Genomic DNA, 15,808 nt, shown 5'->3' on the forward strand with positions numbered 1-15,808 from the left:
GCATGTATTCCCTCTGGTTTCGCTATTTTTATTGTTAGTTTCAGCAAGGAGAGGCCTATAGCATGAAATCCAGAACCAGATCTCACGTAAGCCACTCAAAGAGCACTTCCTCCAAGAGGAAGATGGTTTTCCAGATCATTCCTCTGCTTCCTCTATACCCCTTAGGGTTGTAGTCAGGTCATCTGACACTTTTCCTCGTGTTTTGATGTCGTAGGAAGATGGGGTGAAAAAAAGATTCCAAATCTGTGCAGGTCTGCAGACCACCATGGGGAGCATGAGCGCGTGCACACACACACAGATGTACACACACACGTACACACGCATGCTCACACAACACACATGCACACACACACACACACACGCACACACACACACACACACGCACACACACACACACACACATGCAGCAGACATACTTTTTGTCCTCCCTGTGAGGTAGGAGAGGGCAGCACCACTGCCCACATAGCCTCTGAGGGGATCCAAGGGTCCAGCTTCCTCTTTAGCATCTGGAGTTACACAGAATCAAGACCCCTAGTTTCAACCTCAGACACCATGAGGCTCCAGGAAATAGAGGGCCCTGCTCTGCTCCAGACATCACTTCTGGCATCAACAAAAGCACAGGGCTAGACTTCATGGGTCTCCTCACCATGGATCTGAAGGCTCTGTTGTAGAAATCTTTCCCCACCAAACTATAGCACCTCATGCAATACTATTGTAGTGAGATCCTTTCTCATCTCAGGAGGGATGTCAGCAAGGCTGACCCCCAGGACACTGCTTCCATCGTGGGCCTTTCTTTCCTCTTTTCTGCATTCTCATGAATCTTTACCACCAAGGTTCTCAGTCCCTCCAGGTCCCTGTGTCTAAGCAAGCTGTCAGGATTTTAGAGCTCAGCCTTTCAAACCGTGGGAAGGGTTTTCCAGGTCTATTAGTGACTGGTTTCTTCATGCCGTTCCCCCTTTACATCCTCCCCAACACTTACAAACAGATGCTTTCACACGAACCAGACGGGAGCTGGGATCTGTGGTCAGATAAACTTGGATAATTCTGAGTTAAACAGTTAACCGCTGTTAATTCAACACAGTTCTTGTCTCAAAAGGAATGAGAAATAGTTTATGCTGGAGCCAAATCTGAGTGGCATTACTCATGAATTCAGATTGCTGGGAATACAAATTCAGATTGCCTCCAATACCCCATTCCAACGTAAATGGTTTCCTGGGGTGTTTATAGTGATAGAAAGCAAAAGGTGATTCATCAAGGCATTGTGAAAATTCATTGGTGGGGACATCAGATAAGTGGGTGGGTTGCGGGAAAGCAGGAAAATGCATGGTATAGGTCTCAGATGTGGTCTGGTGACGTTCTCAGCTTCTGGCTTGCTGGAAGCTAGCGCTTTGTTAATGCATCCCAAGATTTCATGCGACAGTCCCACGAAGACTTTGGGTCAGACAGAGGGTAGACAATGGGTGGCAATTAAGGAGGCTAAAGATAGCACAAGACAATTTGGCTCTGAATTTGCAATTTTCAGTTGCCCACAGTCAAAAGTTGTGATTTGTCCTTAGCCTTGTAGAATCTTTAATAGAGGTGTTTGGGGACGGGTGCTGTTTGTTTTTTTAGGGGGACTTCTCAGAGCCTTTACTATATTTGAAGTGCCTTGGGGGTGCCTCAGGGGTGAACATAGGACAAAGCTGTTTTTCTTGGGGTTCTCCTAACTCATAGCAAAAAGCGCGCGAGGACAAGCGAAAAAAAAGAAGCAAAAAAGGAAAGGAAAAGGAGAGAGAGAGAAAAAGGGGAAAACAAAAAGAAGAAAGAAAAGAGAGAAAGCGAGGCAGAGAAAGAGAGGAAAGAAAGAAAAGAGAAGAAAGAAAGAAGAAGAGAGAGAGAGAGAGAGAGAGAGAGAGAGAGAGAGAGAGGAGAGAGAGAAAGAGAGAAAGAGAGAGAAAGAAGATAAGAAAAGAACGACAAAAAAGAAGAAAGAAAGAAAGAGAGAGAGAGAGGAAGAGAGAGAGAGAGAGAGCGAGAGAGAGAGAGGCAAGAGAGAAACAATCCATCTCTCTCTCTCTCTCTCTCTCTCTCTCTCTCTCTCTCTCTCTCTCTCTCTCTCTCTCTCTCTCACACACACACACACACACACACACACACACACACACACACCTGCAAAATAACTTGTTAGCTGTGATCCCTGTCTTTCATTCCTGAAAAAGCCTGGGACACAGGTGGTGCAGAATCAGGGAGGCCACTAGATGGCGCCATTTCTCCATAGCAAGTGGGCTGTTGCCACACCTCAAAGCCAACAACCTTGGAGACAGGGCCAGAGCCTGAGGCATAACATTCCTGAGCAAGGCTAGGTTCTTCGGTAGATCTCTCTTGCCTGAGCAAAGCTGATTTAGCACAAGTTCGGCATTTGGATGTTTTATGCTGATCTTAGCAAATTTGTGTGTTGCTAGAGCTGATTTGGGTGATTAAACAAATCTTTTTGTTTATTTGTGTCATTGTGGAAGAAAACTGCTTCAGTAGATGTAAACCCCACTTTTTAAAGACCACTCACAAACACTTGTTACTAAAACATGCAAGTCATGCCTATTGCTGGGAATTTGTTTTTATAGGATGGTACCTCATTAAACACTGGAAAAATGGGAGTGTCTGAGGTACACTGATCTTTAGTTAGTTGCAGGCCTAGTAGGATAGATAAATAAATTAAAGGTTTTATTTGTTTCTATGTATTGTAACTACTAAATTAGGTTGTATATACCCCATCCAAAGTGCTTGGGATCAAAAACATTTCCAATTAGAGACTTCTTTAGTGTTTGGAATACATGTATATACATGAAGAGATATCTTGACAATGGCACTCAAATCTAAATATGAGGTTTATTTGTGTTTCTGATAAGTACCTTTCCTGTAGATCCCAGAAGCAATCTTCTGGGATCTTCTTTAGCATGCCCACCTTTTGAATGAGACCCATGCCACTATGTTGAGTGTGGGATTTTCTAGGTGTCAGCATTCAAAAAGCTTCAGAGTTTATGGGGATTGAATTGCTCAGCCTGTACACCAAAGAATTATGGACCAAGTGGTGTATTCTGCCCTGATGGTTGACCAGTTGACCAGTCTTATTGTTCTCTGGCCCTGAGGTGTACCCAGAAGTAATGCTGCCCACTAGCCTCGTGGATGTTGAGACAGCGGGACTATGGCACCCTCACGGTCCTCTCTGTCTAACTGCATATGAGTGTGTTTGCCAAAGAGAATTGTTCTTTCGACTCTTTTTCAAAAACTCTAAATATCTCAAGTGGGAGATTCTCTTGGGTGGGGGGTGAAACTTGCTCATGGAATGCTACTCTTCGTTGGCAGTTTTGGCACCACCTGATGGCACATGCTGTAGCACATAGGTGTGAGGGAATTTTTAATTTTTAATTTTCATTAATGCATGAGTCAGGCCATTGCCACAAAAGAAAGAACGCAGGAAAGGTCAGCTCTAAAGGTTAGGTTAAAATATAAACTTGTTTATAATAAAACTTAAACCACGAAGGTTGGGAAATGGGCTTGGTGGTCACTTCTAGAGCTGGTATTTTTGAATGGAACAGCTTTTTACCTACACGCCCGCATGCGCTGAGTAAATGAAGGCATTGTCCTGGTACGAAATGGTGTGGTTTCTGGAGAATGCCTGGCCCTTCGTTAATCACGAGAAAGCTTGGTCACAGGCTCCTGCAAAGGCCAGTTGGGTGAATGTGTGGCTGGTCGGCTGATTGTTGTTCCTTGATTACATGCAGCCTGAAACTAGAGAACAGCATCAAGCAGCGAGCCATTTTTCTAGGGGTAATAGGAAGGTGGGTTGACAGTGGAGCCTTGGGAGCTTATGATAAATGTATCCTTAGTTCTCTGCAACCCTCAATTGCAATAAGCTCAGCAGGATGGGGCGGGGGAGGGAGGGGAACAACACTAATCATGCCCTGAAGAAACTTCCAGGGGCTCTTAGAGCAGCCTGGCCTCCATTCTGTCCACAAAAGGGCTTTGTGAAGCGGGCAGATCTGGTTCCCAGTGAATCCCTGTAGACTGCAATGTCTCTGAGTGCTGACTCTCCCTTTCTTTTGCACGCTGGCACCTGGCAGAGTGTGGGAACTACTGCCTCAATAGTAAGTACAGTAAGTCCTGGGAGAGACTGAACCGCTCGGGCCCCTGCCAGAGCCTGCCTGCTTGGGCCAGGCCAAGAGCACAGTGCAGCCAACTGTAGGCAGAAGGGAGATGGGGTGGGCATCAGACACACCAGTCAAGCTACCAGGGATCTGCCTTCTGGAGTGGACCCCCATGCTGGCTTTCTCCTAGTTTTTTGGAGGGTGCTAAACTGGGTGGGGAGGGGGTTAGCTGGCACCCAGCTGGACTTAGCTTCCACAGACAGGCACCTTCTGAGGCTCTGTTTGCAGAGCTGACCTGTGACAAACACATCATAACCATTTGAAGGAGCCCAAAGAGAAGGATGGCTGTTGGACATAGGCCCGCAAGTAGGGCCAACAACAGCAATGAAGGGGCCAAGCTGTGCCTCCCACCCTGGAGTAAGCAGAGCCCACTGGGGCCTTCTTGGTTATGTTTAGGCCAGGGCCAGGCTCCTATGCCAGTCAGCTGGGCCCTGGTCCAAAATGCCAGTCAGCTGGGTGCTTTCCTTCTACTTCCTTTTCAGCACACAGTTCCGGAAATAAGGGTCTTGTCCCTCTACCAAGAGCTCCCTGCCCTTCCTCTTCTTCCTCCTCTTCCCCTTCCTTCACCTTGTACTCTCCCTTCACCCCATCACCTCTGCTCCCCTTTTTGCTTCCCTTCTTTAGCTTTCACGGTTTGTGTCCCCCCCTCCCCCTTCTTGGCCCAGAGGCTGTCTATCCAGTAACCTTTCTCTCTCATTCTCTTTTCTATGTTTAAAAGTCAAATTTAAGCTCTCCCCATTGTCCACAGCACCAAATGATACATTTTCTTCCCTGGGTTTGGAGTCCTTACGCCATGCCTTCTTGAAACCTCGTTTCATCGGCTAGTCATTCTCTTGTTTTACACACAATTTTTTTTTTGTTTTGGTTTTGTTTGTTTTGTTTTTTAATTTGAGGTGTGTTCTACCTTGGTTTCATTAAGCTGTTACTTCTGTATCCTTCCAAAGAGGAAGAAGGTGGCGTGGTTATTTCTCCCAGAAACCCCCTTCGCACATCCCAGCCTGTGACACCACACACCACACATGCCTGTCCTTTTGATGTGTACGAAAGGGTGATTCCTCAGGGAAACCAAGTGATGAGAAATCGGGAGGAAGGAAATTCACTTCTAAAATACTGGAAAGTGAGGGGCGGGCAGGAGCCAGCATGAGGCAGCTGTTCTGGTTCAGGGTCTGCTGTAGTCTTAGCAAGGGGGCGGGGGGGGGGGGGCAGCCCTGGGCCCGTTCTGTCCTCTATTTGTGCTTCTCCATGAGTTCCGGGTGAGGGCTTTGTACAATTGCTCGTGTCTGAGAGAAGACCCAGAGCTCAAACACTGCACTCACTATTCTCTCACCAGAGCTGTAGGAGTTCGGTAGATGATCCCTAAATAAAGAACCCCACTGGACTTTGTTTGGGGATGACTTTCTCTGCCTCCCTTGGCACGACTCTGGGGTTATCCCCAGCTGCTCTCCACATGGTTCAGGCTCTCCTCCAGCTTCCAAGAAGCACTGGGGACAGTTCAAGTTTCAGCACATTGCAAGGCCTTCACAGCAGTGCCAAGGACAGTGACAGTGACCGCCAGCCCCCAGGGAAGGGAGAAAGGGGAGAAACCACTGCCAGGCCACTGGGCCAAGCTGCCGTGAGCCCAACCAGTGCTTGCTCAGCCCAGAGCAAGGGGCTGACAAGTTGTCAAATGCCACATTCCATGGCTAGCTTTCGGGCCATGTTACTGACATGGGTATGAGCAGAGAGGTCAAGAGGGCCACATGCCACATAACCTCCATTTTCTGTTCTGTCTCAGCGATTACGGAAGCCATCGAGATCCCGCAGTTCATCGGCCGCAGTTACCTGACCTATGACAACCCAGATATCCTCAAGAGGTAATGCACCAGCGCCGCAGCTTGCTTCTTCCCTGGATGTCAGTCTCTCAACATCACTCCCAGAGCTTATCCTTATCTTCCATGCCAGACAATAATTCTCCCTGTGGACAGGGGGTGGGGGTGGGGCACATGAAATAAACATAGAATCAAGAACAAAACAAAACAAATAAACTAAACTCGAAGGCCTTAGTCTTCCAAAACAACCCCATTTGTTAAAAGCACTCCAAAGCTTTCTGGTCAAAGGGCCTGAAAGAATGTGACTTGCTTGCCCCTGGGGTTTCCAGTGTTCCAGTTTGTGAGGAGGAAGGAATTAGATGCTCCTGCGGCTGGAGTGTGATGACATACCCCCTACCCATGACCTTAGTGGGGCTCTTAGCTCTATGCTACTCTGTGCTATAGCCTGCAGATCTGCCTGGAGCCTGTTGTAGGACGCAGCTGCTCCCAGCCAGACACATAGCTCAGAGCCCCTGCATCCCAGACCGGTACCCATGTCTCCAGGAGCAGAGGCTGACTATGCTCCCGGGGCTCTGCCTGTGCAGTGGAGATTGCTCAGATTTCCTCATGTGGACAGAAGAGCATGGCATAAGGACAGAAGGCATCATACAAATGCCCAAGTTACAGCTTCTGGTCCCTGGAGGCAGGGATGGGCTAGAATTTCAAGCAGCCTGTATATGTGGCAAGGAGGGAAGTTGGCTCTTAGGGAATCCTCTATCCAGCCAAGCTTGCTGTTGGCAACTTCAATTTGTCTCTTGGTGCTGTGTCATTGATAATGTGATAATGTTCATCTACCTTTCAACCATTAGCAAATTGTTCTAGAATTTTCCTTTGCCTTTAGATTGGGTTCATATTACAGATGACAAGTCTTTATTCTAAAGCCACCCTGCTTTAGGTCAGAATTTAGAGTTTGGGGAAACAAAATTGATTGAAAGATCATTTTTCTGGATCATTTGGTGTGACTGTAGGCATATCAGACTATTACAGTGATTTTAATTAGGATAGCTACCATAGTCTCATTTTTTTTTTTTTTTTTTTTTTTTTTTTTTTTTTTTTTTGGTTCCCAGTTGATGGACTGTTTAGGAAGGATTGAGAGGGATGGGTTTGTGGGAGGAAGTAGTCCCTGCTTTACTTCCCAAATCACAGCTTCTGCTTATTGCCTTGGTATGAGGATTTCTGTGAGATGCATTTCCAGCCAAGGTACGCTTTCTTCCTTCTTTGGTCCTTTCCTCCCTACGACAGAAGGTCATTCAGTCCCCCAAGGCAGAGTGTTTTGTAAGGAGCCCAAGTCATCAGCCTCCAGTGCTTACAGAGGCCACCAACAGTTAAGGGGAGCTACTGCCATGGTGGCAGTGGGAGACGGAGAGCACATGTGTTGATGTGTGCAGGTAGGCACGTGTGCACCCATGTGAAGCTATGCAAATGGAAGTGTTCATGATCTATTTCAGCTTGATGCCTTCAGAGGATCAAGTGACATAAAACAGTTTAAAATGTCCTAAACAGGAAGATGATTTACTCTAGTAAGTACAGTCTTTAGCTGGGCTGATCAATCCAGAGAATCTGCTCTGTCCCCAAAGACCCCAAATCTCGTTTATATGTCTGTCATGCTACCCTCAGCAAATTCCCTAACTGCTCATAGGACACTCATAAGATGATTATCAAATTAGGCAATGTCCTATGGAAGTGTAAAGGGTTCTCATTAAAGAGATAGAAGCTTCCCCCAGAGTCCTCTTGGTAAATTGGATAGTAAGTTATATGTCTGCTCTTAATTCAAGCATTGATAAGAGAAGCAAAATTAACTTGACTGGTTCATGCCAGTCCATATTGCCAAGGGGGGCAGGGAAGATGGGATCAGAGTCAGAGACTAGAAGGTTCCCTGGGGGAATTTTCAGGGCTGAATTGCCAGTAGCTGGTCTGTTGGGCTTCCTGCGTGAGGAAGACAAGCTTGGAGCCTTGCTGTCTAGACCAGGCCATGGCAAGCCTAGACAGGAAGCCCGCCAGTATTCACTACTGAATGCATCAGAGAACTCTGCAACTAGGTGTGAGGGAGACAGGGTGATGGTACCCCTGATGGGAAGATGGAAAGAAAAACACTTTCTCTCCATTCTTCTTACCAGAATGGGTAAGGAAAAAATAGACCTCGTCTGTGTCCCTTGATGCTACTGTATATGCCCCGCAGGCTGCGTAAAAGCCATGGATGTGGCACTGGCCAGCTTGGGAAGATCTGACCATCTAAACTCCAAGAGCCTTGGCTTTAGGTTCTAGTAGTGTCTTGTTAATGGCAATATTAACTACATTTCCTTCTGCCTCATCTTTTGCTGGAGCCTCTTAGGCCCCATCAGAGGAACGTTGATCATTTTAGCCAGATGAGTTTCTAAACTAGCCTTAGGAAGTGAGAGGCACATAGGAGCCCGGGAGCCTCTTCCAGTGGATGCATACAGCCCAAAAGCCATTCTGCTGGACACCCACTATCCTCATAGCTTCCTGTGATTTCCTCTAGGAATCTGTTATGTCACCCTTCCAAGACCAACAGCCACCTCCTTTGAGAACCCCTACTGTGACCATCTCCCCCTCCCCTCCAGAAAGGCCCAAGGACTGTCACTGCTGACCATGCTGGTCTTTCATTGCCATTATTAGACCCAAAAAACTACTGATTTGAGCCTTGTAGAAATTGCGAAGCCCACTTTCTGCTGGGAAATGAGGAGCCGCTTCCCAAGAGACATTGAGTAATAGGGCAGGAAAGGAAAAAGTCTGGTGCATCAGGCCACCTGCCTGGGACTGTGACACCAGCCAAAGTCTTCCTCTGCAAGTGTTCCCTTGCAGTGTCAGATACTGAGCATCCAGGATGTTTTATGAGCTCCGTGACTAGCAGGGGTTAGAGCTCCTTCTACAAGCCTAGTGCGTGTAGGTGCAGGGATGGAAGTTTATCTCCACATCTGGTTGCTTAGGGAAGTCAGGGATGACTCCAAAGAGATGCTGGTGCTTGATTTCACGGACTCCCTTGTGCATTTCCTCCAGGGTGTCGGGAGCCAGATCAAATGCCTTCATGAGGTTTAAGACGACCACCAAGGATGGCCTGTTGCTGTGGAGGGGGGACAGTCCCTTGAGACCTAACAGTGACTTCATTTCCCTGGGCCTTCGGGATGGAGCCCTGGTGTTCAGGTAACTTCCTCCCAAGCTCTGCCCTCAGCTGCATCTTCAAGTTTCTTCTTAGACGGTGCAGATGGTGCGGAAGAGTGGTGCAGGAGTAACCCAAACACACCCCGCTGGAGTTGGCAGTGGCCAAAGACCCCAGCTTCATCTCTGTCTCTATTTTCCCCCCATCAGTGACATCTATGCCTGTGAGGCAAATTCACACCACTTTTTTTTTTTTTTTGTGCCGATTTGCTCCAAGTTTGATTGGACTACTGTCATACTCGCCCATATATCTTGTCTCTTATAGATTGTCTATATATTGTCTCTTACTGCGTTCCGGCGGCTGTGACACACGGAAGTAGCTTCCAAGGGAACTGTTTGGCAAAGTCTCAAGATTTACTGTCTGGCTCTCTGCGGAAAGTCTGTCCCCATTGTTCTAATGCGTCCCTGCTGCGAGCTCCCCGCTTGTGGACTGGAAGATGTGAAAGTGATACTGGTCAGCTTGGGGAGTCAGAAAAATCTGACTCAGGGAGCCTTGTCTTTGAATTCCTTCTGTCTGACTTAGTTCTGTAGCCTTAGGGAGCCTGCTGCTTTGTGGTGTTCTGTGAGGAGAAACATTTGCAGATTCCTCTCTGCAGGGAGCAACCCAACACCTGGATCTTCGTTAATGCTTGAGCGGAACTAGTAAGGCCTGCCGAGAAGCTCTGCCTTCCTTTTCTAAAGATTAATTTCTTATTAATTTTATTTGTGTGTGTCTGTGTGTGCCTGTCTGTGTGGATGCATTTTATTTTATTTTAGAAACAGGGTCTTACTACCTGGTCTTGACTGACCTGGAAATTTTCTATAAACATCAGGTTGGCCTTAAATGCATTGAGCTCTCCTTGCCTCCACGTGCGTCCCTAGTGCTGGGATTAAAAGCATTCGCCATGCCTTCCTGACAGCTGCTACTCCTTTTAAGTTAGTTTATATTGCTCCCCAAGTTGTCAACAGGATGGCTATGCAGCAGTTAAAGAATTACCCGGACACTTTCTCCCCATTCTTCTCTTTTCTAGAATGAGTGAGAGCTCAATTTCTAAAGGGAGGGCCTGTCTTGTTAACTATGAAAAACCAGGGCATCAAGACTGTGAAAGGAGGGTTGCCACCAAGTAGCCACACCCTTGGGGAACTTGTTAGAAATGTCAGTTCCCAGGCCCCAGCCTGACCTGATAGCATTGTGACCATTTCACCAAGAGGTTCAGTTATCCACTGAGAGCCTCTGCTCTGGTTCTGGGGTATATTCTCCCATGGTAGGGGCTGTTTGTTAAGCTTTAACTCCATTAGCACTCCCCCTCTCTGATGAGGACCCCCAAGTGTTCAATAAATAGTAAGAAATTAATCAGTCCGAACAGAGAGAAAGCTGACCTACACACATAATGAAGACTAAATTCCAGGGCTTTGGTCTGTTGTGTGTGCTGAGCCTAGTGGGGTTACTGCCAGCCAGGTGAGGTTACTGAAGCCGTTGAATTTGAAGAAAAGACATTTTGAGAGGGAATGTGACTCTCAGGTGACACCGGCTCTGTGATTCAGCCCTGTGACAGGGGACATTGTAGAGGAATGTAGTTGAGGAGCAGATACTGCCAAGTGAGGGGCAGCTCTTCTCCAGCGGTGCCTTCTCCCCGGACCTATGACCCTACCGCTGCCCCCATTCCTCATTGGCCCCAGGGTCGGATGAGGAGGAACCCTCCCCACCCTGTCGGCTTGCTGCTTCAAAGCCATTTCTTTGTGGTTTTCCTGTGGTTAACCTCACCCAGGCCTCAAGTACTTGGCTGTACCCAGAAAAGGGAACTGAAATGGTAGCTAAGTGGAGGGTGGGGTGGCCCAACTCCCCCTCAACTGCCAACTAAATTCAATGCATGGAGACCCGAGAAAACTGGCCACGGGTGGCTGCCAGCTCAGCTCTCGCCCCAGGTCCTGGAAAAGCCACTGTCAGCCCCTTCCTACTCCTCCTACCTTTCTAATAGCTTGATCCATCTTGGACTCATACCCTGGGTTACCATCTCTCTCTTGAGGTGCTGAAGTTGTCCCTGGGCTTTCTCGTGCTCTGTGGACACCTCTGGAGGCCAAGCAGGGCCAGGATTGGCACCAGCGTCTGGAGTCACCCATTGCTGCTCACTGGGCACTTTCATCTGGGTAGTTCTCTTTATCCATCCATTCAACACACTTGCGAGGGAAGTCGAGGTAGGGCTGGGAACAAGCAAGATTATGTATGATACAGGCAGGTGGTCTACAAACCCCTGCACACCGTGAGTTACTTTCACCGGGGAGCTTGTTCCTAGGCTTGCCCACCCCCAGGCTCTGACTGAGTTAGTGTGGATGTGCACTGGAATCTTATTGGCACCAAGCAACCCAAATGTTCTAGAAAGCACACCCTGAGAAATAGGGTCTGAAGTGTCCTTGGGGATCCATGCACTTGATCCCCATGGCCGTGTGATCTCATGCAAGTCACTTTGTTTCTCCCGGCCTCTGGCTTCGCTTCTGTGAGGAAAAGGCTGCTTGGAAGGGTTTTGTGGGGATGAAATGAATTAAGTTTTGGAGAAGGGCCAAGTGCAGGGTCAAACACAATCAGTCTTTAGTGATAAGGAGAATACAAACTCTCACCTCCACTGAGTGTTTCCTGGACTCTGCAAGCTGCAGCCTCTGTGAGCTAACCGAGTAATGAAGCCCTATAGGACAGTTCTGCACAATGCAGTCGTTACTGCTGCTGTTACCATGATAAGATCGGTACCTTACCTGGGAAGATGTGGCTAAATGTAACTATCATCCCAGCTTTTTGGAGGTGGAGACAAGGGGATCAGGAATTCAAGGCCATTTTCAGATTGATAATGAGTTCTGGATTGTGTAAACTACAGGAGCCCTTGTTTCAAAAATTAAAAAAAAATAATAATCAGAACGAAATGTTCTGGCCCCGAGGAAGTTGGATCTCTGAGGCCTAGCTGGAGTACACACTATTCTCTTGGGTGTGTGGACACCCACTCAAGGTTGCAGTGTTGCGGGAGCTCCTTCCGCTCCTTCAGCCAATAGCCACTGAGATACCAGCCCCTTGGGGCGTGGTCTCTCTCTCTCTCTTTCAAAAAGCAGCCACTGCCCTCCACTGGCTCTCTGGCTTCCAGCTCCACTTCCAACGACTAGGCTCCCTTCCTGATTGCGCAGAGGGCTGTTGTCTGGGATGGTGATCTGTAAGTTTTTTACCCCTTAAATAAATAACCATTCTATTAATCATAATTCCAAACTGGTGTGGGATTGTTTGTGACTTACGCCTTCAGTTGCAGTGTTTCTAACACAAATGGGAGAGAAATCCTGAGATAATCGAGTGTACCCTAACTTTTACCCTCACCTGAATTCAGACCCTTTGCTCTAACTCACACGGACATTCCTGCCAGAGAACAGGAGCGAGCAGAGAAATGGCGCCCTCGAGCTGGGCACCGATAGTTTAGAAGCCAAGTTGAACACACAGAGAGAAATTCAAATGCTTATCTGAAATGAGTGTGGCTTTCGGTTTTATTGTAGTTTTTCCGCATTCTACTCTGTCGCGTGTGGATCACCGAAACCAGCCGGGAAACTGTAAATGTCATGTGATGGCTTTTCCCACTTATTGTGACCACTTAACACTTTCAGGTACCAGAGAGAAAAGAAGAGGTCTGACACAGTAAAGTACCCTGTACCACGGTTTAAAAGGAACACTACCTGTACCCCATGAAGGCCTGAAGATGGTCAAGTAGTTTCCAAAGGCCAGACCCGGATCCACTTCTAGGCTGCCTATCTTGTTGGTTAATCTGTCAGCCACTGGTGCACATCAAGCTAGGTGGCTTAGGATAACCTATGCAAAGCAGGCAGAGTCGGGTAACATTGATAGAGCCGCCAGGCCAGCGTTCATTCATTGCTTCTATGGCTTGAAAGCAAGGCATAACCCCAAGGTAGTGTGTATCTGCTCAGTGGACAGCCTGGTGCAATTTAAAATATGTAGAGCCAGATGGGTTGGTGCGTGGCTAGGGTCTCAACACTCGGGAAGTAGAAACAGGAAGATGGAGAAGTTGCAGGCCAGCCTTAGCTACATGTTAAGTTTGAGGACAACCCTGTCTCAGACAAAGCATATTATATATGTGTGTATATATATATTACATTGTTTTATATGCAGCAAATGTTTCTATGCATATACATATGCTGCGTATTAAACAAATGATCCAGGGAGAGTATGAACAGGTGGTTCTTTTCAGGGCCTGAAATGATGGAGTCAGGGTTGGAGAGGGAGGTCATAGAGAAACCAACTGAGTTGTCCTATCTATATGATGGTAGAATTCTTGTCTGCCAAACTCTATTTCAGTTCCCATGAGCATGTTCTGTTCCTTCAAGTGAGTAAGAGAGCTATTGGCTTCGGAAAAGAATGAAGCCCATGTTTTGTCCTGCCTGGTTCTAATACAGTGGAAATGTTTTAGTCACCCCAGCACTGACTGGCACATTCCAGTGGGGTTCCCTGCGGTTACACACAGGTCACCTGAGTGTAGGACCTGGGCATTCTTGATGTGTTAGTTACATGTTTACCACCTTGGTTCCGCTCCCCCACAGGTCTCCCCTCTCCTCGGGGTGTGTTGTCAACCTCCTGAATAAGCGTCATCAAGCCCCACAATTTTGGTTTGGTGACATTGTTTCTTTAGTTCCTACTCTGTGTTGTGTTAGTGAACCTTCCCTATAGTCCCCCAAGGAAAGTGTCTTTACCTGTACTTGATAGAATTAGGTGATTGCCTACCGTGATAGAGCTCATAAGTTGGCAAGACAGAAGATCCAGGCAGGTCTGTAGAATTAGAGTGTCCATGACATCACCCATGCTACTGCTCAGCAAAGCCACACGCAGTCACTTAGCCAACCTCCTGACTCTGCTTCATATTCGTTCCTCTCTAAAAATTATTACATATCTTTACTTTCCACACTGTGTGTGTTTGGTGTGTGTTTATGTGTGTGTGTGTGCCAGTGTGAACCATAGTGCACACATGGAAATTAGAGGACAGCTTGTGGAAACCAGTTCTCTCCCTCCACCATGTGGGTCTTGGGACTTGAGCTCAGCAGCCAGGCTTTGCAGAAAGCACATTTCCCCTCTAAGCCATCCTACAGGCCCACAGCCACTCTTTCCTTCAAGACACATTTGGTTTCCCCATAAGGACTCATCACAAGCCTCACCTGCTGGCTAGTTTATAAGAGACATTTGATGCGGGAGAAGCAGGCTGGAAAGTGGTGCGGACTTTAGGGTCTGAGTGAGTGGCAGCTTTGTCCCGCTGTGGTTTGTTAAGTTACCACGGCTTCTCTTTGGCTGTGCTGTTTCCTTGAGACTCTGTTATGAAATGAATGAGCTATAGAACTTTCTCTGGGAAAACCAAGTGTTTTCTATTCTCACTCTGTTCTCAGAACAAGGGTCTCGAGTGCTCTGGAAGGAGCCAGCGTCTCATTCGAGCCTTCCTCTCCCCCCCCCCCCCACCTTGTTTAGACAGCTCCCTTCCCCAGTGAGGGCAAAGCTGCCCCTGTGGACCCCACTCAGATCAGCACGTGCTCGGATGGTGTCACTCAGGGAAAGTCTAGGCAGCTGGCTCCCTGCCCAGGCTAGAGTAGTCACTCACTAAATATTTGCTGGATTGAATTAAATTAGAATAACTGCGTGCTCAGTGGGTCAAGAGAGCTGTCTCTCGGTCAGCACACCCGTGTCTTCTGATTCCTGGAGGGTTTCAAAGTATCTGGGAGTTAAAATGCTACAAGGTAGAGCTGACATCAAAGATAGCTGGGCAGAGGATGCAAGAAATTCCATTTTATATCTCACCTCTGTGATTTCAAAGTCTCTTCAACTCTTTAGAGTTCAGCTTACTCTTCAATAACTTTTTTTTTCTTTCTTAAAGTGAAAATGTTTCATAGCTTCCTAGGACTTCTGTAATAAATTACAATGAATTTTATCACATTAAAAAAGAAATCAGTGCTTGTACACTTCTGGAGACTAGGAACCCAAAATTCAGCGTGTTGCCAGCATCACTTCCTTGGCAGGATCAAGGGAGGTTCTTTTGGTGGTTCTGGCTGAGGTCCTGGTGCTGGCTGGCAATGCTTGGTGTTTCCAGCTCTGCCTTCATCCCACGTACCCTTTCATGTGTCCCTGTGTTCCAATTTCTTTGAATAATGATACCTAAGCCATATTGATTGATGGCCCCTCCTACCCAGTGTGGCTTCATTGATTCAATTGCATCAGACCCTCTTTCCAAACAAGGCCACATTCTGAGGTTCAGGGTGGACGGGAACTTCAGAGAAACACTGTGCAAACCATGCAGATGATAAACTCTTCTCGTTCGTCCCAATACCGTCACTACGGATGCTTCTATATACAGGCCTGAATCACCCTGATGTGCTTACCCTATGTGAAGGAAGGTGCTCATAAAAAATGCAGCTGTCATGTGATTCTACTTAACTGGGTGTCCATATTAGTCAAAGCTGACAAGGAGAAGAGTGGTTCTCAGGGCTGGGGGAGGGGGCCCTAGAGCTACGAAGCATTCATTTTGCAAGATGGAAGTACTGTACGTGTTAGTTACACAAGAATATTCTTAACACTCCTGAAGCGTACACTTAAAGTGACTT

At 47.3% G+C, this 15,808-nt stretch overlaps 1 protein-coding gene and 1 long non-coding RNA gene across 3 annotated transcripts in view; one reads left to right on the forward strand and one right to left on the reverse strand.

Annotated features, from left to right (window-relative positions):
• Egflam (EGF like, fibronectin type III and laminin G domains) overlaps window positions 1-15,808 on the forward strand; it is a 163,026-nt gene that overhangs the window by 141,349 nt on the left and 5,869 nt on the right. Inside the window, exons 18-20 of one of the 2 annotated variants that reach the window (XM_038321574.2) lie at window positions 4,101-4,124; window positions 5,959-6,037; window positions 9,050-9,193. In XM_038321574.2, coding sequence (XP_038177502.1) covers window positions 4,101-4,124; window positions 5,959-6,037; window positions 9,050-9,193 — 247 coding nt within the window. The remainder of the gene's footprint in view (window positions 1-4,100; window positions 4,125-5,958; window positions 6,038-9,049; window positions 9,194-15,808) is intronic. The other variant, XM_038321575.2, reaches the window with a different exon arrangement.
• Window positions 5,342-15,646, reverse strand: LOC119808976. Its single transcript, XR_005284602.1, has 3 exons — window positions 15,009-15,646; window positions 11,156-11,389; window positions 5,342-6,138 (listed from the first exon to the last, which is right to left on the reverse strand). It is a non-coding gene; the product is annotated as an uncharacterized LOC119808976 (long non-coding RNA).

This window comes from Arvicola amphibius, chromosome 3, assembly GCF_903992535.2.
Source record: "Arvicola amphibius chromosome 3, mArvAmp1.2, whole genome shotgun sequence".
NCBI classification, from domain to species: Eukaryota; Metazoa; Chordata; class Mammalia; order Rodentia; family Cricetidae; genus Arvicola; species Arvicola amphibius.